The following is a 27,358-nucleotide window of genomic DNA, read 5'->3' on the forward strand; positions in this document are numbered from 1 at the left end:
ACACTGGCAGAGAGAAATCAAGATGATGGACACAGAGCAGCAAAAACTGGAAGACCGGCTGGGGTACAAAGCCTTTGGCTCAAAACTAGACTGCCCTGTGCTCCCAGGGATTTTCTGGCTCTGGTTTCTCATTGTCTCCTAGTGTCTGCCAAGCTGAAAACATTACCTTTGATTAAGGTTTCTCAGCACATCTAAGAAGCCAATGAGTGAGTCCTGCTAACTCTCCTGCGGCCTCATTCCTTTACCTCCCCTGGGCTCTCTGCCCCCCCACCTGGACCCACGGCCTCTCCTCACAGTAAGGCCTCCTCTCCGGCCCCAGGCTCTCCTTGCTCCTTCAGAGAAACATCTGGTCATTTTTCCTTAAACAGCTTATCTGCTTTATTTCCTGCTCCAAAACCCCAACTTCTCTCTGGTTCTGTTTTAGGACAGAACTTATAACCTCACTCATCCTTCTTATAGGCCCTAATATTTTCTCCTACAGCCTAAATAACCCTGGATCTACAAGCTGTTCCCTTTTCCCACACACTTCCATCCCTGCCACCAACCATCCCTGGTAAATCCCACCTTCTCCAAGGAGCTTTTATAATTACAGCAGGGATCCATGAAGGTCCCTTTTCTTATAATACAGTAAGAAAACATAGCTCTTCATTTCACAGGCCATTTCTTTCATGTTTTTTCTTTCTTTTTGTTTGTTTTATGACCGCACCTACAGCATATAGAAGTTAGCAGGGTGGGATGGAATCGGAGCTGCAGCTGCCAGCCTACACCACAGCCACAGCAATGCGGGATCCAAGCTGCATCTGAAACCTACACCATAGCTCACAGCAAGGCCGGATCCTTAACCCACAAGGGAGGCCAGGGATCAAACCTGTGTCCTCATGGATGCTAATCAGGTTCACTAACTACTGAGCCACAACGGGAACTCCTAGACCGTAAATCCTAATAAGATGACCCATTATCCTTTTGCATTTCTCCTTCACTAAGACAAATCATGATACAATTCCCATGAACTGCACTCAGTGAAGACCTGTTCACTAACCAACACTGAATGGAGAAACGCTAAGATCCTCACCATTAGAATTCTGAACCGCTTTTTGTCAGAGGCAGAAAGAGTCGAATTCAACAGCCATTCCAATCTTCTTTCCTTGCCTTCCTTTACAATGAAGGCTGGACCACAAACAACTCTTTCCCACTTTCTTGCAGCAAGGGGAAGCGGCGTGAACACTGCAGCCAATGACCTCTGAGCTGGGCTGATGGGAGATTCCTGGGAAAGACTTAGATACAGACTTTTCCTCCTTACTTCTTCTTCTTCCCCTCTTTTTCCCTAAGACCAGGATGTCAAGGCTAGGCCGTTTTGCAAACCATGGGCAAAAGGCCATGAAACGTGCAGAATCCTCAGCCTTCAAAACCAACCGGCAACCACCTACTATTGACTTACTATGTGATGGGGGCGGGGAATCAACCAACCAACTCAGTCAAGGTCTGTCAACCAGCTTCTCCATCCCATGCAGCCAATTGTTACTGATGCACTGCTCATCAAGATATAATGGGATAAACACTGCACTAGAAACTAGGGAAAAAGGCACAGCAAACCGCCCCCAAGGCTGACTCACCCTGGACTTCATACACACCCACCTTCTTTAGTGATAGTCTAGCCTCTAAGGAGACAAAGAGAAAAGTATCACCTGCACTCTAATAAGATCAACAGAGACACAAGAGGGTGGTCCCTACTTACTGTGTTTATAAAAGCCAGAGTAGAGCTACTCCCTACAATATTTTATCAGCAGCTTGTCAAAGAAAAGGCCAGTGATGTTACCGTTTTCAACAAGAGGCCTCCCGTTCTTTTTGATAACACGGTCCTGGCTGATAGTACAACAGCCCTTCCCAGGTACAAAGCATCCAACAGAACGGAGTGCCTTGCAATTTTTTTAGATGAAATCAATGGGAAGTGATATCATGAACCCCAAACATCCAGACTGAATTTGTCACAAGAGCTGGTTATGTAAAAAAAAAAAAACTGGAAAAATATAGCATCTTGTTCTTAAAATAACAAAGACTTCTAATAGCACAGCCTTGGTTTTGCTTCAGTAATATGACTGCTTGTGTTTTTATCATGACCACTTGGGAAGGCTTTAAAGCTATCATTCTGAATGGATCTTAACATTCCTTTAGGGACTTTGTTCTATTAAATCTAATAAAAGAATGTACAACTTGACTGTGCAGCAAAATCACTATTTTTACTTGTCCTTTTTCCCGGTATTTTGCTTGATGTGAAATAAATGAAACATTAATGCCCAACCTTTCTCATGCTGAATAGTGAAAATTCACCCATACTATTTATCTCTACTTGGAGACAGACTAAAGAAAAATTTGTCTATGACTTGCTACATGTTAACTATAAACTGTCATTAAAGAATGATAATAGAGGAGTTCCTGTAGTGGCGCAGTGGTTAATGAATCCGACTAGGAACTATAAGGTTGCGGGTTTGATCTCTGGCCTCACTCAGTGGGTTAACGATCCGGCGTTACCATGAGCTGTGGTGTAGGTTGCAGACAAGGCTCGGATCCTGCGTTGCTGTGGCTCTGGTGTAGGCTGACAGCTACAGCTCTAGTCTGGGAACTTCCATATGCCGCGGGAGCGGCCCAAGAAATGGCAAAAAAGCCAAAAAAAAAAAAAAAAAAGAATGATAATAGAAAGTCAATCAAAAGAAAGAAACTGCTGGAGTTTCCTGGTGGCTCTGCAGATTAAGCATCTGGCATTGTCAGTGCTGTGGCACAGGTTAGATCCCTGGCGCAGGAACTTCCGCATGCCATAGGCGTGAGCCAAAAAAAAAAAAAAAAGAAAAAGAAAAAAGAAAGAAACTGCTAACCGCTCTGAGCTTTTCTTTCCATCTGGAGGCAGTTTGAGGCCCTGAGCTAACTGTGCTCCAGCTCCTCACAGGCCTGTCTTCACACACTGAAGATTTATGAACTCAACTTAGGCCAAGACAACTTTCTAACCAGACTCCAACCACTTTCACCTCCCAGGAGTTCTGATTTTGACTATTTTCATTAGAGATAAAGTACTGTGGCAGGAACCTGCAGAGGAGCTGAGATGGGAGATGGGGACACATGGTACAAAGCTACAAAAGGCCCTTCCTGCATTCCCTTAGCGGCTCCAGAACAGGACAGCCAGCAAGCCATCAGAGGCCTGGATTTCCACATTCTCATCTGCTGCTTTACTGCTATCAGCCAATCTGGACTTCAAGGGCAGCCAACATTCCAAGAGCCAGACAGGAATTTACTCAGCAAGTCTTAACCCAAAACCAGAGAGCCAGGCGCAGCTCTAGGCACTAGTTGGGGAACCAGATCAGAAACCGCCCTCAAGGGGCTAAGCGTCTATGGGGATCTGGAATGGGAGCCAGGGGAGGTGCAGGACATTTTTAGGAATGTTTAGGGTCCAAAAGGACCAGCGGATCAAACCCATGTCTTCATGGATACTAGTCAGGTTCTTAACCCACTGAGCCACAATGGGAACTCCCAGCAGGACTTTTTTTTTTGGTCTTTTTGCCTTTTGAGGGCCACTCCCGAGGCATATGGAGGTTCCCAGGCTAGGGATCCAATCAGAGCTATAGTCACCAGCCTACGCCAGAGCCACAGCAATGCGGGATCCAAGCTGTGTCTGCAACCTACACCACAGCTCACGGCAACGCTGGATCATTAACCCACTGAGTGTGGCCAGGGATCAAACCCGCAACCTTGTGGTTCCTAGTCGGATTCATTAACCACTGAGCCACGACGGGAACTCCCCAGCAGGACTTTTAATTCCTGCCTTCTACAAGAAAACTGAGAATTACTAAATTCAAATTTAGACAAACTGAAATATTTTTAAACTAACCACGTCTTCAATAATATTGTCTCTGACTTTGCCACATGACTTAGGGCAAAATTCTTTTTTTTTCCCTTTTAGGGCCGCACCCATGGCATATGGAGGTTCCCAGGCTAGGGGTTAAATCAGAGCTGTAGCCACTGGCCTATGCCACAGCAACACAGAATCTGAGCTGCATCTGACCCGTGCCACAGCTCATCTCACTGCAACACCAGATCCTTAACCCACAGAGCAAGGCCAGGGGTCGAACCTGCAACCTCATGGTTCCTAGTCGGATTTGTTTCCACTGCACCATGATGGGAACTCCAAGGGCAAAATTCTTAACTTTCTGGCTACCAAACTCCTCACAGGTGAACCAGGAGAAAATTTATTTCAGGGAGAAGACATTCAGAGTACTATCACCAAAAAAATAAGAATAAAAATTACACCTAGAAAGAAAGGGAATGGCTCTTTGTGAAGAAAAGAAAATGCAGTACAGGGGGCATAAGATAAGCAGTGAATGTAAGCAAGGGCCCAAACCAGCACTGATAGCAAAGCATCCATTCCACAAAACAAAGTATGTTCTGTTAAGAAGAGAATCCTACAAGTCTTTGCCCATCAGTGATGAGACACGGACTCTGAAAACGGCAGTACCATCAGGCTGTCAGCACAGTTCAAACCCCGTGCTTTGGATCACTAACGGTAACGTTACGTTTTATGCTCTGCTTTGGCTAAAAAGCAAACAACGGTCGTTTTTTTCATTTTTTGCAATACTAGTAGAATAGTACAGCCACTATTCCAAATGATCAGACAGTAACTTCCTTTCCTGTGACTTTTAATAGCTGAAAGGAGGCTTCTATCACCTTAATGGAAATTTTTTAAATTTGCTAAAGTGCATTTTACAGATATAACACCCTCCCCCTATGGCTTTACACAAGATCATACAACAAATAAGGCTTGTGAAACACTTACTGCATCAATGGCAATAATGTATGCTCTTCTCAAAAACTAAAGGCTTCAGAGAGAGTGTGAAACCAGCAGGAGTCACATGGCTTTCCAGACCAGTGCCTTTGGCCAAGTAACTCAACCTACCTAGACTCAGGTTCCCTTTTTTTTTTTTTTTTTTGTCTTTTGTCTGTTGTTGTTGTTGCTATTTCTTGGGCCGCTCCCGCGGCATATGGAGATTCCCAGGCTAGGGGTTGAATCGGAGCTGTAGCCACCGGCCTACGCCAGAGCCACAGCAACTCGGGATCCGAGCCGCGTCTGCAACCTACACCACAGCTCATGGCAACGCCGGATCGTTAACCCACTGAGCAAGGGCAGGGACTGAACCCGCAAGCTCATGGTTCCTAGTCGGATTCGTTAACCGCTGCGCCACAACGGGAACTCCTAGACTCAGGTTCCTAAAATGGTCTGTTTACCAAATTAAACAGTTGTAATTACCATAAAGGACTGTTGTGGGAAGTAAATCCTAATTAACACAAAGACTTGCACCCTTACACCATGTTTAAAAAAAAATTTAAGCTTAAAAATTCCATTAATTGCTACAACCACCACCATTACCACACTTCTAATAAACTTGTAAGTTTGTTTTTAGTACATCTCAGATAACATTTACCAATAGCTAAACTTATATAAGTAGATCATGAGGCAAATGAAAATAAAATCTAACATCTCTAATTTGAGACTGTAGTAATCTACTTATTGCTGGGTTTTTGTTTGTTTTTGTTTTTTTATTAGGGCTGCATTCAAGGCATATGGAAGTTCCCAGGCCAGGGGTCTAATTGGAGCTGCAGGCGCCAGCCTACACCACAGCCACAGTAACTTGGGAATTGATCCATGTCTGCAACCTACACCACAGCTCACAGCAATGCTAGACCCCCAACCCACTGAAGGAGGCCAGGGATCGAACCTGAATCCTCATGGATGCTAGTCCGGTTTATTAACTGCTGAGCCACTACAGGAACTCCTATATGCTGTTTTAAAGTGAAGATATTTTGTATGCATTTTCATTTAAACAAATCCAAGACACAAAAATGGATATTCACACAATATTTACAATAGCCAAAACATGGAAGCAACTTAAACGTCCATCAACAGATGAATGGATAAAGATGTGGTACATATACATATATGATGGAATATTACTCAGCCATAAAAAAGAATGATGTAATGCTATTTTCAGCAAGAAGTATAATAATCTCTAGGTCCATCCTAAGTGAAGTAAGCCAAAAAGAGAAAGACAAATACCATATGATATCACTTATATTTGTAATCTAAATAAAATTATAAAAACAAATTTATTTACAAAACAGAAATAGACTCCCAGACAGAAAACAAACTTATGGTTACCAAAGGAGAAAGGGCAGGAGAGATCAATTAGGAGTTTGGGATTAACATATACACACTACTATATATAAAACAGATAAGCCACAAGGACCTACTATGTAACATAGGGAACTGTCTTCAGTATCTTATAATAACCTAAGGGAAAAGAATCTGATAAAACAATACATGTATTTTTACATATGTATAACTGAATCACTCTGCTGTACACATGAAACATTGTATATCAACTATATTTCAATAAAAAAAGAAAAATTTTTAGAAATGGATATTCACAAATTTTTAGAAATAGCTAAGCGATGACTATTCACTTTGAAGAAATCACCACTGATCCCTCTTAAATACTAACCATGGTCTAGTGACATCTAAATTATGATTGGATTACACACACACACACACACACATATCAGGTAAGCCCACTGAGCTGCAAATATGTTAATCCCATTCCATTTCCATTTTTCTTCCTAATATACTATGAGTTTGGGCACGCAGCCACTGAATGTGTCACAATCTAGCAGGCTCCACTGTAAGGTGCCTGCCTCTCACACCGTCCCCCTCAAATGCTCTCAAATGCACTAGCTCTCACCATGGAACCAACTCCTTCTCCACTCCTTTCCGCTGTGCCCTCACTGCAGACATTAAACAGAGGAAGCGTATTTACTCAAAATCCTGCTTTCCACTTTCAACCTTTTGGAAGTAAAAGTTTCAAAGTCACAAAATGTGAAGATCTTTACAAAGTTGCCTCTTTGTTCTCTGGACAAAGAAGCACTTTTTAAAACCTTTTTGTCCAGTGACTGTCAAGATAAGTCAGTCCCTCAGACACCCTGGTAGACACTCTGCCAAAAGGCTCTGATCCACCGAATAGCAACAAACAACTGCTGACTGTGGTCCAGTGATAACATCCGGTTTCTGGATGCAGGACTGCTCATCACCAGCTTAATTTGCAAGCCTTGTAGACAATGTCATTGAAGATACAACAGTCAATTCTAAGAGATTTAGTTCACACGGTACATATTTCATTTAACCATCTCAATTCCTCTAGGCTTTCAATGAAAAGAAAATAGTCCAAACAGGTCACTTACCTACTCTCAAATCCTTGCTTTAGACACTCTCCAGAATATACAGTACAAGAGAGACAAGGAAAGCATTTCCAGAAAGCCCCATACAATTTCAGAAGAAAATAACCTTATGTGGACGATTTTTCTTACAGGATTTCTCAATTGAGTTCAAGTTTAAAACTAAACCAGTTATAATTGAAAAAAATAAAAATCATTATATAAAATAATACAATTAAGCCAGGAATACAGAAAATTAAAAAAATTTTTTTTGCTTTTCAGGGTCACACCTACAGCATGTGGAAGTTCCCAGGCTAGAGGTCCAATCAGAGCTGCAGCTGCCAGCCTACACCACAGCCACAGCCACACAGGATATGAGCAGCGTCTACATCCTACACCACACCTCAAGGCAATGCCAGATCCTTAACCCACTGCAGCCAGGGATCGAACCCACATCTTCACGGATACTAGTCAGGTTCATAACTCACAGAGCCACAACAACAACTCCGAAAACTAGAAATGATGAAAATCTCATTTCCATTCAAGAATCTGTTTGTTTAAAAGGAAAAAGAGGAGTTCCCGTCGTGGCGCAGAGGTTAACGAATCCGACTAGGAACCATGAGGTTGCGGGTTCAGTCCCTGCCCTTGCTCAGTGGGTTAACGATCCGGCCTTGCCGTGAGCTGTGGTGTAGGTTGCAGACGTGGCTCGGATCCCGAGTTGCTGTGGCTCTGGCGTAGGCCGGTGGCTACAGCTCCGATTCAACCCCTAGCCTGGGAACCTCCATATGCCACGGGAGTGGCCCAAGAAATAGCAACAACAACAACAAAAAAAAAGACCCAAAAATAAATAAATAAATAAATAAATAAATGGAAAAAGAATGTCATCTACTCTGCCAGATGAATTATACTCACAAAGATGAGTTTATCTTAACAATACTTTATTTCTCCAAAGCCAAACAGAAGCATTATGAGTGTGAGAACTTTAAATTAAAAATTAAATAGTGATCTTCCTCCGGCTTAAAGCATTTTCTTGAACTGCAATAAGATGTTATAAACACTAAGTACTTTCAGCTCTTTCCACAGTGAGCCCAAGCATCAAGAGCTACCCCATACCTCAGAGGTTAAATACTGTACAGCACACACCCTGCCTGCTGCAGTCAACAACCTTGACTTTGCGTTCAGGCAAGCTGCAGAGAGGAGTCTTTGTTTCCACCCACTCATCTCTCCCACCCATCTCTATTTTGGTTAAAATGAATCAATCGAGCAACTGGGGGAAAAAAAGAAGGCATTTCTTGTCTTGACTCGCTATCCTCACTGACTCCTCATTCACCTGCCACACACAGCCCCTGGGTCCAGGCAAAACAGGTCTAGTAAAGCTGCTTTCCAAAATGCTCGTTCTCTTGCACACTGACATCAGTTTTCTTCTACATTCTGCACATCCCTTGCTGGGAAGCTGGGCGTTCTGGTGAGGCAGACATCACTCACCACCTACTTTCTCAGCCCAGGGGGAGGAACAGGACTCAGAGGCGCCAAGGTCTCCCATCAGCGATTGGTGACCCAGGACTGACAGGACCTTCCAGGAGGGCTACTACCACATCGCCACGTTCACCCAGAACAAGACCGGTTTATGCCTGTCGTCCCGACAGAACTGTCCCCCTGCCCCGAGGTATTCTGATGTAGACTCTATGGTGTTTCTACCTCTAAGGCAGGGCTTTTCAACCTCAGCACCATGAGCTTTGAGCTGGATCGTTCTTTGCTTTTTGGGGTTTTGGGGGAGGGATGAGGGCTGGTCCCGTGCACTTTAGGGTGTTCAGCCACATCACATTGTTGGTGGTCTATCCACTAGATGCCAGCAGCACCTCCCAATTATGACCGCCAAAAGTGCCTCCAGGGTGTCACAAAATCACCCATTGGAGAAGGACCGCTCTAAGGAAAGGAGTCACTGTGCTCTGGAATTCCCAGCGCTGCGAGAGCCAAGTCAGAAAGCCTTAAGCTGCCACCACCTCGGAAGGAGCGCCTGTCGGGGTCCAGCCAACTTCGGGAAACACTGGCAACGCAAAAAGCAAGACCGGAAGACATCACTTGAACCCTCAGATGCTGGTGTCTCTAAAGCAACCCCACTCCTGAGACTTCACGCACATGAACCAAAAAGTCTCTTTTTCACTTCAATGGAAGTTTTAGTTGGGGTTCTCTCACTTGCAACCCAAGGCACTGAAGGGGGATACACAGGATGTCTCATGCCAAGATTCTGAACCATGTCTCTCTCTCTCCACACACAGACACACACACGAATTAATCTGCACCCTATCCCACGCTTTCTGTAAGAAAAAGCCACAACCCTGGTTCTAGGGACAGAGGCATTGAATGACTCTGGTTCTTCAACAGGAAGGATTCTAGCGCTTAGCAGACAGTCTCCCCACCTACCATCCTTAAAGGCGCCAGTACCCACACTGCTCAGGACCAAAGGGAGGAGGGGCGCCGAATGTACACCACTGCCCTGACCACTGTCCTGACAGTCATCCTGAGCACCTCCTTCCTTCCAGGACTGTGTCTTCAACTAGTTAGAACCTATGCAGTTAGCCAGAAAGGGGGAGTGATATTTTTCAATCGCTGATAATGACAACACCTTTAACTCTTACAGGTTCTATGGGTTTTTTTTTGTTTTTTAGGGTTTTTTTTTGCATTTTAGGGTCTAACCTGTGGCATATGGAGGTTCCCAGGCTAGGTTCCCAGGTGGAGGTTCCCTACACCACAGCAATGCAGGATCTGAGGCACGTCTTCGACCTACACCACAGCTCATGGCAACATCAGATCCTTAACCCACTGAGAGAGGCCAGGGATCAAACCCGCAACCTCATGGTTCCTAGTCAGATTTGTTTCCACTGAGCCATGAAGGAAACTCCTTGCAGGTTCTCTCCTGAACCTGCAGTCCTAGAATCTCTCCCCCGATGTTGCTAAGAGAAATTTCCTCTCTGCAGACATCCAAAGAGAGCCAGTATGATTTCTCTGAGGTCAAAAAAAAAAATCGATAATGTCTTTCCAGGGAGGGGAAAGAAAAAGGTGTTTTCATTGCCTACTTTAAAAAAAAAAAAAAAAATTAAGAGTTTCCTGGTGGCCTACTGGGTTAAGGATCCAGCATTGTCACCGCTGTGGCTCGGGTGTGATTCCTGGCTGGGGAGCTTCCATGTGCCACAGGCGGGGCCAAAAAAAAATCCAAAAAAACAAACAAAAAATCAAGATTAAAGATTGCTTGAAAATATTCAGCCTTACGTGTCAGCAGAAAAAACTCAGAAACAGAGGCATTTCTTGGTGTCTTGAGGACTGTTTTTCCAGATATTTTATTCCTACTTTTTCTCTCCACCCACCTCGCATCACCTCTTCTCAGTTTAATATCCATATTCCACCCCGCTCAGTTCAAATAGACAAAACTCTTATAAGTCATACATTGCTTATTACCCAGAAAAAGAACGTGTTGGGGGAGAAATTTTAATAAGTAAATTTAAAAAAAACAAATACTGAAAACCATCTTGCTCATCTACCTCACAGTAGGAAATCAGTCCATCGGTTTGTAATTTCCTCAATGTACTGACACAAGTCTATAGATGGACCTGGTAAGTGCTCAGCATTTCCACTCCTTCTGTTCCTGGAGTAGAGGTGGTCCCCCGCCCCTTACCTGGAATCTGAATCTCATCTTCAACACTACTCAGAAGCACTTTGTATGCTAGAATAGTCCCTGAATCTTGCATCTCCTCCTCTCTGTTGGACCCTGTCATCGGCAGGTTCAAACCTCACCATTAGATAATAATTTGGGAACATCACCTGGAGCACAGGCACATTTATTTTCCATGCACGCTCTTCTCAACCCTGTGCCATCAGGCTCCCATCCCTACCGTGCCATAAACTCATCTCCCAGTCATTACCAACGACACTGCCTGGCTAATGCATTGTCACCTGGACTCTTGGGACCTGATCTCTCCGTAGCATGCATGACCTTAGCTACTCCTCCTACTTTCTTTTCTTCCCCCTCCTACTCTCTGAAATAATCTCTCTCTCTCTCTCTTTTTTTTTTTAATGGCCGCACCCAAAGCACATGGAGTTCCCGGGCCAGGGATCAAACCCAAACCACAGCTGTGACCTACACCACAGCTGCAGTGACACCAGAGCCTTAGCCCACTGTGCTGGGCCAGGAACTGAACCCACACCTCAGCAGTGACCCAAGCCGCTGCAGAAACAACGCTGGATCCTTAACTCGCTGTGCCACAGCGGGAACTCCTCTTCCTCCTTGACTTAAGCAACCCTCTTGGGGGTTTTCCCTCCCCGTCCGTCCAGTGACTACTGCTGTCAAATCTCCTTCTCAACCCCTTCTTCAACCCACCCCTTCAATGCTGTGCTCCTCAGGATTCACTGGAGCCACCCTGCCTCTTCCTCTCCATTTTCTCTCCAGCGCGGATTGCTATCCAATTGGCTGGTGTCTCACTGTCTCTACACTATGTCTCCAGAATGTTTAGCTCTGGTTCCTGACATAACCACTCATAAAAGAAACAAAGTCCCAAATATGTCCACTGAGTAATCAGAAACTACCTCCACAGAGCCAAAACTAAAAACATACCCTCGCTTCCACAAAACCTGCTCCTCTGGCTGGACTAACTAACTGCGCATGGCACTCACCGGCCAGGCCTGGAAGTGAGGGGACATCTTGGACGCCTCCTTCCCCAGCCCCACACCCAAGCACCCCCAAAGCCTGCAGCCTTGGAATTCTCACTCAAGAATCTGCCTCTTCCGCCACCAAGATCTCTGGCCTGGGGGAGTGAGCACCCAGTCCTCAGGCCCGCTGCCCTTAAATGCATTCTCCCAACCGCAGCCCAGAAAAGCTTTCAGGTGTGGCCCATGGAAGTTCCCAGGCCAGGGGTCGAATCAGAGCTGTATTTGTCACCTATACGGCAGCCTGCAGCGACACCAGGTTCTTAACCCACTGAGCAAGGCCAGGGGTCGAACCCGCAGCCTCGGTCTGGTTCTTAACCAGCTGATCCACAATGGGAACTTCCTGAGAAACCTTTCTAAATGCAATTTCAGATGCTGCCAATGCCCTGCTTACACGTCTCCATCACTTCCCACTGTCCTTAAGACAAAGTCTGAAGTCTCTGACCCGTTTCACCAGCCCATTCTGGACCCTGCCCCTCTGTAGCCCACTCTTCCTGCAAGCGCAAGCTCCCTACCCCACGCCCCAACCCACCTGAGCTGGTCCTGCAGCCTCACCTGGGCTCTCTCTGGCCTCCAGGCCTCCCACACACATCTCACCACATTTGGGGTATCCTTCTTCCCTTCCCCCAGACTTCTTTCTGGTCTCAGCTTAGAAGTTTCTCCCCCCCCTCCCACCCTAGTCTTTTAAGGCATATGGAAGCTCCCAAGCTAGGGGTTAAACTGGAACAGCAGCTGCTGGCCTATACCACAGCCACAGCAACACCAGATCTGAGCTGCATCTGAGACATATACCACAGCTCACGACACCACCAGATCCTTAACCCACTGAGTGAGGCCAGAGATCAAACCTGGGCCCTCATGGATACTAGTCAGGTTCATTACCCATGAGCCACAAAGGGAACTCCCAGAAGTTATTTTTTTTTTTAATTCAAGAAATATATTTATTAAGATAGGACACTTGAGAGAGATGCAAGTGGGCAGGCAAGGAGACTCTGTCATCGATTTCTTGACATCTTCTTGACCTCCTGTATACTGCTTAATCCTGTTAACTATGGCCAGAGCATCCCATTCTCCATTCTCATTCGAGAATGCAAATGACATTGCTTGTTTAATTCATCGTCTGTCTCCCCCATTTAGAATCCTAACTTCTGCACAGATATATACATGTTTTCCTTTTACTGCTAAGCCTGCAGCAGTGAGCCCACATGGCAGAGCTGGGATGACACCTCTCCCTCACTGTTGTAAATGACGTTACTATAGTGATGACTATATAGTAAACAGATTTGTCAATTTTTTTCCTAGATTTAGCAAATGTATATAAGTTCACTATAAATAGGCCATTTTTTAAGTGCTTTGTGAATAACTAATTTAATCCTAGCAACACTCTGGGAGATAAACTTACTATCCACATTTTACAGGCGAGAAAATCAAGGCACAGAGAAGTTAAGCAAGGTACCGGAGGTCACAGAGTAAGTCAATCTGACTCCAAAGACCATGATCTTTAATGTTTTCATGGTGCTGCCTTTGACCTGCATTTCACAAAAGAAAAACAACACTGTCAGAGTGACAGAAGCACTATCTGCCAGATTCTCAAACACAAGTAATGACATGTCAATGACACAACACTCCCTTGAACTTCTTTGGCTTTGTTTCCAAAACGTTCAGGCAAAGATCTTCCGTAATATGCATGACAGATGGTTTCTCCTGGTGAATAAATGACAGGCCTGTATTCAGCCCTGCGTTTCAAAATATGGTTAGCCTCAACGAGGGGCAAGAACATGTGTTCACAGACTATGTCCACTGTCACTACGGGTAAAGCCACAAGCTCGCTCAAGTTCAACCAAAGGAAGTCAGGATAGCGCTCTTCCAATGAGGATGATAATGAGGACGGTGGTGAGGACGGTGGGGGGGTGTGAAGATGGGATGGTGGCAATGATGATGGAGGCGATGATGATGACAACTGCAGTGACGGTAGAGTCATGATTGTAACAGCAGCTACCACAAGCCTGACAGAGTTTTAAGATCGTTTAGTACGTAACATGAGAATGAAATTGAGAGAGAGTTCTCAGTATCTCCATTTTACTAATAAAAAAAGAGAAGGTTAACTACTGAGGCTTCCAGGAACCTGGAAGGTCAATGGTGGCATTAACTCTAAAAGTCAGGGATTAAAGCTTTTTTCTGACCTTTAGGCACATAATAATTAGCATTTGAGTTAGCTATATATGCATAGCATTCCAGAGCATCCTCACTGTGCTTCTGCAAAAGGCATGCCTATTTGCCGCAACCCTGCGTGCCTAGGTTTGCACCTTGGTTCTCTTTGCTAATGCATATTCCTCTCATAAACCACTTGGCCATGAGGTTCCTCTTTCTCTTATTCCTTAGAGGACATATCATGCTTGTGCAAACAGCCTGCCTATCTGCACAGGTCTGGCATGCCTAGACCAATGCATTATGTCCTCATTCAGCTGACCCTATGAATAACTTACGCCTTTAGGTCTTTGTTTTTGTTTTTTTTTGTCTTTTTGCCTTTTCTAGGGCCACACCCATGGCATATGGAGGTTCCCAGGCTAGGGGTCTAATCGGAGCTGTAGCCTCTGGCCTACGACACAGCCACAGCCACACAGGATCTGAGCCGCGTCTGCGACCTACACCACACCTCACGGCAACGCCGGATCCTTAACCCACTGAGCAAGGCCAGGGATCGACCCAAAACCTCGTGGTTCCTAGTCGGATTCATGAACCACTGAGCCACAAGAGGAACTCCTAGGTCTTTGTTCTTAAGCTTAAGTCATTTACCAGCACTGTGACTGTTTTTCAAACAGGAAGATGGGATAAAATAAAGCAGGAAAAGATGGAGTTTTCAGCAAGAGGCTAAGGATCCAGCATTGTCTCTGCAGCAGCTTGGGTCACTGCTGAGGTGTGGGCTAAGGCTCTGGTGTCACTGCAGCTGTGGTGTAGGTCACAGCTGTGGTTTGGGTTTGATCCCTGGCCCAGGAACTCCATGTGCTTTGGGTGCGGCCATTAAAAAAAAAAAGAGAGAGAGAGAGAGATTATTTCAGAGAGTAGGAGGGGGAAGAAAAGAAAGTAGGAGGAGTAGCTAAGGTCATGCATGCTACGGAGAGATCAGGTCCCAAGAGTCCAGGTGACAATGCATTAGCCAGGCAGTGTCGTTGGTAATGACTGGGAGATGAGTTTATGGCACGGTAGGGATGGGAGCCTGATGGCACAGGGTTGAGAAGAGCGTGCATGGAAAATAAATGTGCCTGTGCTCCAGGTGATGTTCCCAAATTATTATCTAATGGTGAGGTTTGAACCTGCCGATGACAGGGTCCAACAGAGAGGAGGAGATGAAGATAAATGTCTCTGTGTCTTATTTTACGTTAATTTTTTTCCTTAAGTGACAGAGCACCCGTTCTTCAGCCCCATCCTGCTGAGCTGGTCGCGGCATTTTTCTGAAGAGAGAGTCTTAAATATGTCCATTATTCAGACCTGAAGTGACACCACTCTGGCCAAACTGACTTCCTCCAGCCACACCCCTCACCACGGACTCCCTACCAGACCACAGTGAAACCCTGTGCCTGAGGGCAGACAGTGCCTGCGGGAGATCCGGCAATGAGGAAGGAGCACTCACACATGAAACATCAAGTAGCACAGGAGGAACATCTACCTCAGGAAACACAGGGAGGAAATTCTAGTTTGACCGGGGAGGCAGGCTGAGCTGCGGCAACACCGCCGTGATTCCAGCCTGTTCCTGGGGCTTAGGGATGCCTGCCCTGAGAATGTAAAGTGTCAGGGGTTTTTTCAGTGTGTGTGTTTATTTGTTTAAAGAATGTCAAGGCTTTCTCATTACAAAAGCATCCCCTTGGCAAGTCTATAAATTATGTTCCTCCATTAGGTTAATTAAACAAAACAGGCTGTTTGCATAAAGGCCTATCACAAAATACCAATCAATCCCTGCCTAAAATCGTGTTCATCTGGGAGTTCCCGTCATGGCTCAGCATTAATGATTCTGACTAGTAACCATAAGGACCCTTAGCCTCCCTCAGTGAGTTAAGGATCCAGCGTTGCTGTGGCTGTGGCACAGGCCATCGGCTACAGCTGATTCAACCCCTGGCCTGGGAACCTCCATATGCCGCAGGTGCAGCCCTAAAAAGACAACAAGAAAAAATCATGTTTATCTGATCTAACTACACTGACAGTTTCCAGAGCCCTTCATCAGTACTGTGTTTACAAATATGATCATTTTTTTCTATGTCCTACTATTGGAAATCTATTTTCAATGAAGTAAAAAGGCCCTTGAAGATTTTTTGTGACTCAGACCAGTTATATCTTCCAGTCCTAAATTTCAAACTGATTTTCTGATTATATACGTTAGGCTAAAAACATAAAAATGCCAAAGAGAAATTACTGTTTTCAAAATTTATGGACTCCTTATTTACAGACTGTTGTCAAAGCTAGTGTTTTAAAGTTTATAAAATTAATTACAACAGGACTTTCATATTGACTAGATTTTCTAAATATATTATTTTGCAATCCAAAAAAAAATGGACATAAGGTACAATATAAAGCATCTTATTTATATAACATCTACATAGCATCAATTAACCAAGTCTTTTTAAATGTCACTTGTAGGAAAAAGAGGTTCAGGTCACTGAAATAGAGCTACATGCATCGACATGGATAAATCTCACAAATAGGATGTTGACAGGAAAAAAGAAATTGCACAAGAATGCATATAGTATGAATCCATTATAAAAAGTCCAAAAACACACAAAACACATGATTATCAGGAATGTGCACAGATGTACAGACAGAGGGTGAGGGAGGGATGGATTGGGAGTTTGGTGTTTGCAGATACAAACTACTACTCAGAGGATAGATAAACAACAAGGTCCTACCATAGAGCCCAGGGAACTATATTCAATATCCTGTGATAAAACATAATGAAAAAGAATGTAAAGGAACATATATATATACACACACACACACACACTCACATACACACGTATAAACTGAATCACTTTGCTATACAATTAAGACAACACTGTAAATCAATTACATGTCAATAAAATATACAGGGGTTTGCGTGTGTATATACGTGAGTGTGTTTATATGTACATACAGACATAATATGCACCAGATTTGAGACAGCTGCTGCCTCTTGGGGAGATGAATGGGTTCTCTATTGGGACGGGTACTACTGGGAAGAGGCAGACAGGAAGCTTTTATTTCCAACCTGAGAGGCAAAAACAGAGATTATAAGAGTCTTTATATTGGTTTGGGGGGGGTTTGTTTTTTTTTCTTTTTACAGCCACACCTACAGCATATGGACGTTCCCTAGGCTAGGGGTCGAATCGGAGCTGCAGCCACCAGCCTGCACCATAGCAAAACTAGATCCTTCCTTAACCCACTGAGGGAGGCCAGGGATGGACTGCACATCCTCAGAGACAACCTCAGGTCCTTAACCCACTGAGCCACAACAGGAACTTCTGTATCATGTCATAGTTCTAAAACAACTCAAAAATTTTTGTAAAGGAAAAAGCCTAATCCTTAAATATGAGGACAAAATTACAATTTACTCTACCAAAGGGTGGGAAGAAGGATGGAGAGGAAAGGAAACACAAAGACGGGGCGGCGGGGGGGTGGGGATGAAGAGACAGGGGGAGGAGTTCCTGTTGTGGCTCAGTGGCTAACGAATCCCCGACTAGGAACCATGAGGTTGCGGGTTCAATCCCTGGCCTCACTCAGTGGGTTAAGGATCTGGCGTTGCTGTGAGCTGTGGTGTAGGTCGCAGATACGGCTCAGATCTGGCACTGCTATGATGTAGGCCGGCAGCAACGGCTCCAATTCCACCCCTAGCCTGGGAACCTCCATATGCCACAGGAGCGGCCCTAGAAAAGGGGAAAAGGGAAAAAGACAGAAAGACAGAAAGACAGAAAGACAGAAAGACAGAAAGACAGAAAGACAGAAAGCAAGGATACTTTTTTTAAAGTAAGACTTATTTGGAGTTCCCTGTGGCACAATGGGTTAAACATCCAGCATCACTGCAGTGGCTTGGGTCACTGCCATGGCACAAGTTAGATCCCTGGCCAGGAACTTCCACAGGCCACAGGTGCAGCCAAAAAGTTTTTAAAAATGAAAATATTTATTTTATTTACTTATTGGCCACAGCATGCGGCAGCTTCATGTGGGATCTCAGTTCCCAGACCAGAGATTGAACCCAGGCTGCAGCAGTGAAAGCGCCAAGGTCCAAACTACTAAACCACCAGGGAACCACTAGACCACCAGAAATGAAACTTTTTGAGTGAGCGTCTGCATCTGATAATTGATCCTAAGTCAACCCAATCTCTGAATATTTATACTTATTTACACAAATTAACAATCAGTTTTATTTACAATAACCCCCCCAGGCAACCTTAAATTTTAAATCACAGTCTTTGGGCCAAGCTAACAAGAATAGCTCCTACCTAGATCATGAAATGTACAGTTTCCAGATAGCCAGGATTTATCATAATAGCTTCCCATAACAGAAGACCGCAGTTACACCCCTTTCCAGAGACAGCTTATTATTGTGGTAAAGGGTTTTGGAGTCAGACAGATGTGAGTTCACACATTCCAGCTCCACCACTGACAAACGGTGTGTTTGGGACATGCTATTAACCTCTCTAAAAATGAGTTTCCTAATCTGTAACATGGCATAAATAATAAACATCAGTGAGGAAATCTTCACATTAAACAATTTATCACAACGTAAAACAAACAGTATATGCTTAATAAAAGTGAGCTACTATTATTAAAGTCACTGAAATTATATACATTTTTTAAAAACATAAAACATTTTTCAGCTTCTGTTTGTAATTGCCTATTTGTCTTTGAACTGTAATTCCATTAAAAGTAACCTAATAAAACATCCAAGACATGGGGGGTGGAGGGATGCGCTGGGGTTGTAGGATGGAAATCCTATAAAATTGGAATGTGATGATCATTGTACAACTACAAATGTAATAAATTCCTTGAAAAAAAAATACAAGACACCCTTAATCAGAATTATAATCTACAGATTTCTAAACACTCTCCTACAAATCCTCAAAGAAAGCCAACTTAAGTTTTCTTTAAACAAGATGTAAAAAAAACAAAAACAAAAAACAAAGACAACGTAAGACAGTACTGAATCTTATAAAGCAATGTTGTCCTAGCAATGCTCTAACATCGACCTTGAAAAAAGTGACCAAAGACAGCATATGTTATTAACTATGGCCAGATGTAAACACTTAACCTACTCACTGCCACATGCAATCAGCAATCACTTAAGCATGACTTAACGGTTACCTGTAGGCTACAGGTTATCTAGGGGGCTACAGGAAATTTTTATATCCTTCATAATTCTTGCCTCCCATAAATGAATTAAATAATAAATAAGAAAAGAAACAAAATCATAAGATGATAAACAACTCCTAGAGTCACAAAATTCAAAACAGCTTCTCTGGCATTTGTCCAGGGGACTTTGAGTATCCTTTTGCAGAAAATAAGATTATGTAACAACTCTGATCATCCCTTTTCCGGCTGCCTGTGGCTGCCTTTTCTTTCTTGTGGTGGATTTCCCACAGCAAACACAAAGCCCTGCCCACTAGGTTGTGAGGGTTTCCTGCCTGTTCAACACAAAAGTGAACATCCTCTAAAAGCATCCTTGTAACGTTTAAGCATCTGCAGGCTCCAGTCACAGAAGATGTCACCCAGTCCCTTGGGCAGAGCTCTTCCTTATTAATTCCCTGGGTGACAGGCCTGCCAATGCGTGCTTGAGCCTCAGCTGCAGGTGGCTGGGCTAGATCTCCCATCAGCCTCAGTGACACCTTCCACTTCATCATTTCACTGTTCACTTCATTTCACTGTTCATTTCACACTGTTCACTTCTGTGAATCAGAAACAAATTCTGGAAAATATCTTCCCAAGATACAGACCACTTGGCTTCCATTCATCCACTTACCTGCCAGATTTCTCGGCATCTTGAGCTACATGCAAACTCTGAAAGCCTTATCAGACTTTGACCACTTTGTCTTTCTTCTTGGTCATTGGTCATGATGATCTGGACAAATGCCCTCTTCGGGATTATAAGCCCTAAGAGGTTAGGCGCTAGGGTCTGGGCCAGAGTGGTCATTTTTCAGGCAAAAAAAAAAAAAAAAAAGAGGGCCTTGATATTAAAACATATACCTAAAATTAAGATAATACATCACACTTGCCCACTTTTTTTTTTTTTTTTTTGTCCTTTTAGGCCACACATACAGAAGTTCCCAGGCTAGGGGTCGAATTAGAGCTGTAGCTGCCAGCCTACATCAAAGCCACAGCAATACCAGATCGGAGACACATCCGAAACCTACACCACAGTTCATGGAAACACCAGATCCTTAACCCACTGAGTGATGATAGGGATAGAACCTTACTAGTCAGGTTCATTACCACTGAGCCACAAAGGGAACACCACACATGCGCACATTTGAGGGCTTATGCTAAACGCTTTACACACCTGAACTCATTTAACCCAAGAGGCCACCCTATACGGCAGACAGTATTATCATCTCCATTTTATGGATGACAACACAGATACAGGAAAGCTAAGCCACGCAACAACCATGCCCCTGTGAGCCAGCGGTGGAGCTAGGATGTGGATCCAGACGGACCAGCACCTCAGCCATGCTCTAAATCGTCTATATTACACTGTCTCATCAGCCGTGGTCAAGATGAACACACAAAAATGCCCTCCTCCACCGCTGCCTTCTCCCTCTTCCAGAAGTCAACAATGCTCCATGGTCCTAGAGTGAAAAGGAGGTGGTCAAAGGAACCTCAGCAGATTGGGACGGGGGAAGGCAATGTGCCTGGAAACCTCAGCACAGCAGAGGACTCAGTGACCTGTGGAACATTCCACACAAACAGGGCAGCTGGTGGAGGGCCCTAAAAAAGAACTACTCTAAATGCAGACAAGGACCACCTGCAGTGAGGAAAGCAGGTCAAGTTTTTAGAGCCTCTCTGGGTCCACATCCCAGCTAAGTCTTGATAGGAATTCTTTTTACAAGTTCCCATTCACACTAGAGACCAGCCCCAAGTAAAACCCCAAGTGAGGGTTTAAGACTTAGCCCAGGTGATGCTCTGAATTGTAGTGGGTGGGGAGCCAAGGTACTTTCTTTGGGGCAGAGAATATAGATGAGTATTTTTCTCTGTTCAGGCAAAAATCACATTGGTAATTTATTAAGTACTAGCACTTCATTTCTCTACCTAAATTCCACTTAACCAAAGCATCAGCCCCAAATTTACACTTATACCTCTCCATCAAAATCAGGATGTTGGAGTTCCCGTCGTGGCGCAGTGGTTAACGAATCCGACTAGGAACCATAAGGTTGCGGGTTCGGTCCCTGCCCTTGCTCAGTGGGTTAACGATCCGGCGTTGCCGTGAGCTGTGGTGTAGGTTGCAGAGGCGGCTCGGATCCTGCGTTGCTGTGGCTCTGGTGTAGGCCGGTGGCTACACCTCCGATTCGACCCCTAGCCTGGGAACCTCCATATGCCGCGGAAGCGGCCCAAAGAAATAGCAAAAAGACAAAAAAAAAAAAAAATCAGGATGTTAAGTTCCCTAGTGATGCAACAGGTGAAGGATCCGTGCTGTTGCTGCAGCAGCTGGGATTGTCACTGAGGCACAGGAAGACCCCTGGCCAGGAAACTTCCACATGCTAAAAATTAGGGTGTTAAGTAGCAGGAAACTCAAACTGGCTTATGTCATTTAACAAGACATACGGAGATGGGCTTCAGGCACAGAACAATCTGTGCCTCCCACAGGGGCATCAAAAAACCCAGATTCAGGGAGTTCCCCTTGTGGCTCAGCAGAAAGGAACCCCACTCTTATCCATGAGGATGCAGGTTCTATCCCTGGCCTCACTCAGTGGGTTAAGGATCCCGAATTGCTGTGACCTGTGGTTTGGGCTAGCAGCTACAGCTCTGATTCAAGCCCTAGCCTGGGAACCTTCACAAACCACGCTATGGCCCTAAAAAACAAACAAACAAGAAAGCCCAAATTCGGTTACCTCTCTGCTCCAAGGATCTTCACCTTGGCTCCTTTTACTGTCCCAAGACGGCAGAAGCAGCTCCAGGCAACACAACCAAACATGATAGAAGAGTCAAGAACCCTTTTTATGAGTTTCCTCTCACACAAAAGAAAATCTTTCCCGATGTCTCCAGCATACTTCCTAGGGCATCTCACATATCCAATCATCAGAAAAACCAGGCTTTCCGTACTGTGTTGTTCGAGCCCAGTGATTCTCAACTCTGACTGCGGACTTTTAAAGCTCCCCCGGGTGATTTTAAGGGTCAGCGAGAATGAGGATTGAGAGCCACTGAGTCAGGCTAATCAGAATTATCCCTAATTGCCTTTCCATGAGTCACTTGGGAAAGGCTGCAGACACCTGAACACAATTCAGACTGTCCGATAAAGAATGTTAGCTGGCCAACAACAGTCTATACAACCACTTAACCTTTGAGTTTTCACAATATTTCCCCAGGAGTTCCCGTCGTGACTCAGTGATTAACGAATCCGACTAGGAACCATGAGGTTGCAGGTTTGATCCCTGGCCTTGCTCACTGGGTTAACGATCCGGCGTTGCCGTGAGCTGTGGTGTGGGTTGCAGATGAGGATCGGATCCCGAGTTGTTGTGGCTCTGGCTACAGCTCCGATTCCACCCCTAGCCTGGGAACCTCCATATGCCGAGGGAGCGGCCCCAAGAAATGGCAAAAAGACCCCCCCCCCCAAAAAAAAAAACTTCCCCACATGTGACTCAATCCTCACGGCTGTCTGCAACTGTCCATTTAACAAATAAGGAAACCAAGGCTCAAGTTTGCAGACTCTTTTTTTTCCCCCCCAAGGGCTGCCCCTGTGGCATATGTAAGTTACCAGACTAAGGGTCAAATCTGAGCTACAGCTTCTGGCCTACACTACACCCACAGCAATGCCAGGTCCTTAATCCACTGAGTGAGGCCAGGGATCAAACCCTTGTCCTCATGGATACGAATCGGGTTCATTTCTGCTGGGCCACAATGGGAGCTCCAAAGTAAAAATCTTTTAAGCCTTCCAAATCTCCCTGTTTCCAAGCCATAGCAACCTGAGAAACTTCCCCAAAAGGAACGACCACATGAAACATTTCTCTGAAACAATAAATATGAGGACAGCTATAGGGAACTTTTATGTTGTCCCAAGGAAAACAAAGCCAAAAATCACTGAAATATCAAGGCCTGGATGAAGTACCAAAACCAAGACTTGGAAGACTCAAGTTCTTATCCAGGATGCACTAACATCCTTTTCTCCATGTGTGTGGTGAGACCAGGCTCACTTCTGAGGGCCCCTCCAGCTTATACACTCATGCACACACACAGCTACACAATCTAAGTTGACTAAAGAGCATCCTATATGGCTACGGAAGTACCTAAGAATTGTAAGAACTCTTTGTTTAAAAAAATGTCCCTTCCTCTAGTACAAAATCTATTCTCTCAAGAATGCCTAATTGTAAAATGTATGAGAAAAGCATATATGGCTTATTGCAGTTTCTGGTAAATACACCATACATTTCTATAAATCATAAGCATCTGAAACTATACATACATCACAGGAAAGGCTTAGAAAAGTTTAAACTATATTGAAAGACACATTATTCTAGGAAAGGAAAGGAGTAGAAAAAGGACTAAAAAAAGCCATTTAAACAAAGCTTCCATTGAACTGAGTGACTGATCTCCAAATCCACTTCAGAAGTGAGTGATCCCAGCCCCTCTTCTCTGCAGCCCCTCCCCACCCCCACTGCTATCTTCGAATCACCCAACACAAAGACAGATGCCAAACACTCTCAACCATTTCCTCCCCATTACGTCTGGCTTCTTCTCACAGGATAAGGTCCACATTCCAACCCTGCTTTTATGGGCTCCATAATCTGAAACTTACCTTTCCATGAATCCCAGTCTACTCCCCCAAAAGAAATCTCCATTCCAGCCAAACTGGTCTCCGCATCCTCCTCAGACACTGGGTCTGGTTCCTTCTCAGCTGTTTCCAATCCGACAAGGTTCCTCGAGGTTCTATTTCTCCCTTAAAATGCAAATGAATTCCCAAACTTCCACTTTAACCTACAACTCATTCTTGTTTCTGTCAACGTTAGCATTCTTGTCATTCTTCGCCCTTTTCATTTGTGCGTCCATGTATCCTTTCTTTCTTCAAGAACTGACCACAATTCGTACAGGAGTTCAAACATGTACCCTAGACTAAGCTGGCTTCAACTACCTACTGGCCATAAACTCAAGGTCAAGGGCCTCTACCTCAACCCCAATATTTAACAAACTATAGATGCTAAATATTTGCTGATCGCTGCATAATTGAGCTCAGCAGTAAGCCTTCAGGACCTACTAAGGTTGCCTCCAACTGCTGTAAGTATTTGTGGATTACTCAAAGCATCAAGACATCAAACTTACATAAATCCAGCCAGTATTTTGTGCATACATCTTACAGGGTAATTAAAAGCAGAAATCACTTAAACACACAAAATGCCATTTTTTTGCAAAACAAAGCATAAAACATTTAAGATATAATCAGTCTGACCTGGTTGACTGTTACTCTTTCTGTATCTCCTCCAGTCTCAGGTCTTTCCTTGACCTCTTTTGACTCAGATGTTAAAGATCCACCGACTAGGCCGATGATTGACCAAGACTGCAATTTCAAATGACCTCATCAAGCCATATCCAAACACTGCAGAATCTTACTAATTCTAAGAAGTAGGACAAGAGAAACTCAACACAAAATAATTAAGTGACCTGCTCAACTGCCCTGCAGTCAGGCCCTGCGAGTGAAGGCGAATTACACTCAGGTGTCCTGACTTAAGGCCAGTGCTCTTAGCCCTTGATAGGAGCAAGCTGGGCAAAGGCCAGGTCCTCCTAACTTCCCACAAGCACGTGAGCTAAGGCTGTGTTTTGCTCCTCTAGAAAAGAATTTAATTCCCCATAAGGAGAAAAAAAGATAACTTTCTGGTTGATCTCTAAAGCATGAGCAGAAACTATGTTTCTTATGGTAAAGAGCAAGAATCAAAAGGAGTAAGAGGCCAATTTGCAAATTCAAGACAGTTTAGTTCTGGAGGAAGGCTGACAGCTGTCCCCCCTCCCCATGGAGGAGCTGTGGCTAGAACACCAGGCCTGTGTCCTGTTGGCTGAAGAGTGATTATGCAGTCACATAAATAGCTTTCTACCAGCAGCCAAACTAGCTTTGCCATCTGCCTCTCCACACCAAAGCCTCCCTCCAGGCATCCCTCATTCCCAAAGGAGTTGCTACACTCAGTAGGAGAGAAGGTGCATTCGCCCAGCCAGAGCCACTGGTTACGACCAAGCCACAGAAGGAAAGAGTCAAGTTCACTACACCTACACACACATACACACACACACACACCCTCCTCACCTCCTCCTTTCTTCGTTCACTTCTACATATTTACAGCCCCTCCCTACCTCCATCCCAACACATACACCCAATGCCAAGGCACTGGAGAGCCACCCACCAGATAATGCCCACTCATCACATGTCCCAGACAAAGTGATGCCCAATCCTCATTTTGCAACACCGGAGAGATCACAGAATCCAAAGAAAGCGTGGACCTTACGCAGAGAAGTTGAATGACTGCTTCCAAAATTACAGAGATGGCTCCCTGAATTCTTCCATAAAAACGTCTTTCTTTCAACTCATTCATTAAATAAATATTTACTGTTCCAGGCACTGAGCTGGTAGTTGAGGGTAGTTGGGTTCAGGGTGTCTTCATCTTCCTTAAGGCAAAATGGTGGGGGATGGGGGCTAGACATGGGGTATTTTTCCCAGTTGGCTGTATGGGTAGGTCTTTTTCTTTCTTTTTTCTTTTTTTTCTCTTTTTTGGCCGCCCAGTGACCTACGGAGTTCCCAGCACCATTTGCGACCTAATTGCAAACCCAAATCCTTTAACCCACTATGCTGGGCCAGGGATCCGAAACTGTGTTCTGGTGCTGCAGAGACGCCACAGATACCGTTGCGCCATAGCAGGAACTCCGAGTAGGTCTTTTTAAGACGGAAGAAGGGGGATTGACCCCTCAGAACCGGCTGTGGGTTACAGGTGCGGTCAGGCTGCCCAGCGCCTCACTCAGGCTAATGCCTCCCCATTTCCAGCCGCATCACCAACTCTGTTGGAGCGCGAATTTCAGGCCACCTCTCTCCTAGAAAAGCTCTTTTCGGATAATGTAGGTACATCTTAGCCCTCCTGGCCACTTCTGAGTTGTTCAAAAGAGAGAGAAGAGAAGAGAAAAGCAGCAAGCTGGCCGGGGTGGAATTCCCTATTTGCAGGCAGTGCTGGCTCCGGCCAGAGGGCAGGCTGTCTGCTCAGCCTCACAGCCCCAATCTTTGAACCCTTCTCAGCGCAGGAGGAGGGAAGGAATGCGCGGAAGCAGCCACAACGCCAGGTGGACTTTCTGGTTTAGCTCAGTAAGGGACCCGGGCTGAGACTGTTGGAGGAGATCTGCAAATGGCACGGAAAGTGTACGGTTTAAGGGACTTGTGAACAATCCAACACCCAGCAAGTTTTCAAAGAATCCCCAGGCAAGTTCTTGGGAGAGGTCACAAGCCAAGAAACTCACGTTTCTGTTTCGGGCCAGACAGTGAGCAGCTCTAGGGGGCAATAGAACTTGCCCGCGGGCGGGTCCGGCGGGGAAAGCAGGCGCCGGAGCCCCGGAGCTGGCGGGCGGCGCGCTCGGACGCACCGCTCCCGGCTTCAGCCGCTGCGCAGGCGAGCAGGGCAGGAAAGGGGACTCGCCCTCGGCTGCCCGGAGAGCCCGGAAGGAACGATCCCGGGGCCTCCCGGTCCCCAATGAGTCTCCCGATCCTCCGGCAGCCGGCCCTCCGGCACGGGACTGTCGGTCTCCCTCCGGGAGAGGCTCCTCCTAGCCTCGCCGCGCCGCAGCCCGCCCGCGCCCGGGTTCCCTCTTACTTTTGGTCGCCGCGATGAGGTTCTTCCCGTCCTTGATGAGCTCTTTGATGAACTTGTTGGTCCTCTCCAGCTCTGCTTCGTGGGCGCGGATCCTCTCCCGGAACCACGGGCTGTCGAGGTAGCAGTCGCTGAACTCCAAAGGCTGCAGCCCCATGACGGCGGCGGTCCGCGCGCACAGCCAGCCGCCCGATCGCCCGCTCGCTGAGGGCACAGCCCAAGCCGGGCTCCGGGGCCACCACCAGGTGAGGGGCCGAGCGCGCAGGAAGCGCGGTAGAAGCTAGCAGTCCCGGGCCCGCGGCGAGAGCAGCGCCGGCATGTCCCGCGGAGGTGAGGCCGGCCGCACTGAGCTGCACCGCCAAGGGGAGCGAGAACCGGGCGCCGGGATCCCGGCAGCCTCTGCC

At 45.5% G+C, this 27,358-nt stretch overlaps 1 protein-coding gene across 1 annotated transcript in view; it reads right to left on the reverse strand.

The window, feature by feature from the left end:
* The window catches only part of ARHGAP10 (Rho GTPase activating protein 10), a 370,863-nt gene extending 343,505 nt beyond the window's left edge, over positions 1–27,358 (reverse strand). The window contains exon 1 of the mRNA XM_047799118.1: positions 26,958–27,358. Coding sequence (XP_047655074.1) covers positions 26,958–27,111 — 154 coding nt within the window. The 5' untranslated portion in view covers positions 27,112–27,358. The remainder of the gene's footprint in view (positions 1–26,957) is intronic.

This window comes from Phacochoerus africanus, chromosome 10 (assembly GCF_016906955.1).
Source record: "Phacochoerus africanus isolate WHEZ1 chromosome 10, ROS_Pafr_v1, whole genome shotgun sequence".
NCBI classification, from domain to species: Eukaryota; Metazoa; Chordata; class Mammalia; order Artiodactyla; family Suidae; genus Phacochoerus; species Phacochoerus africanus.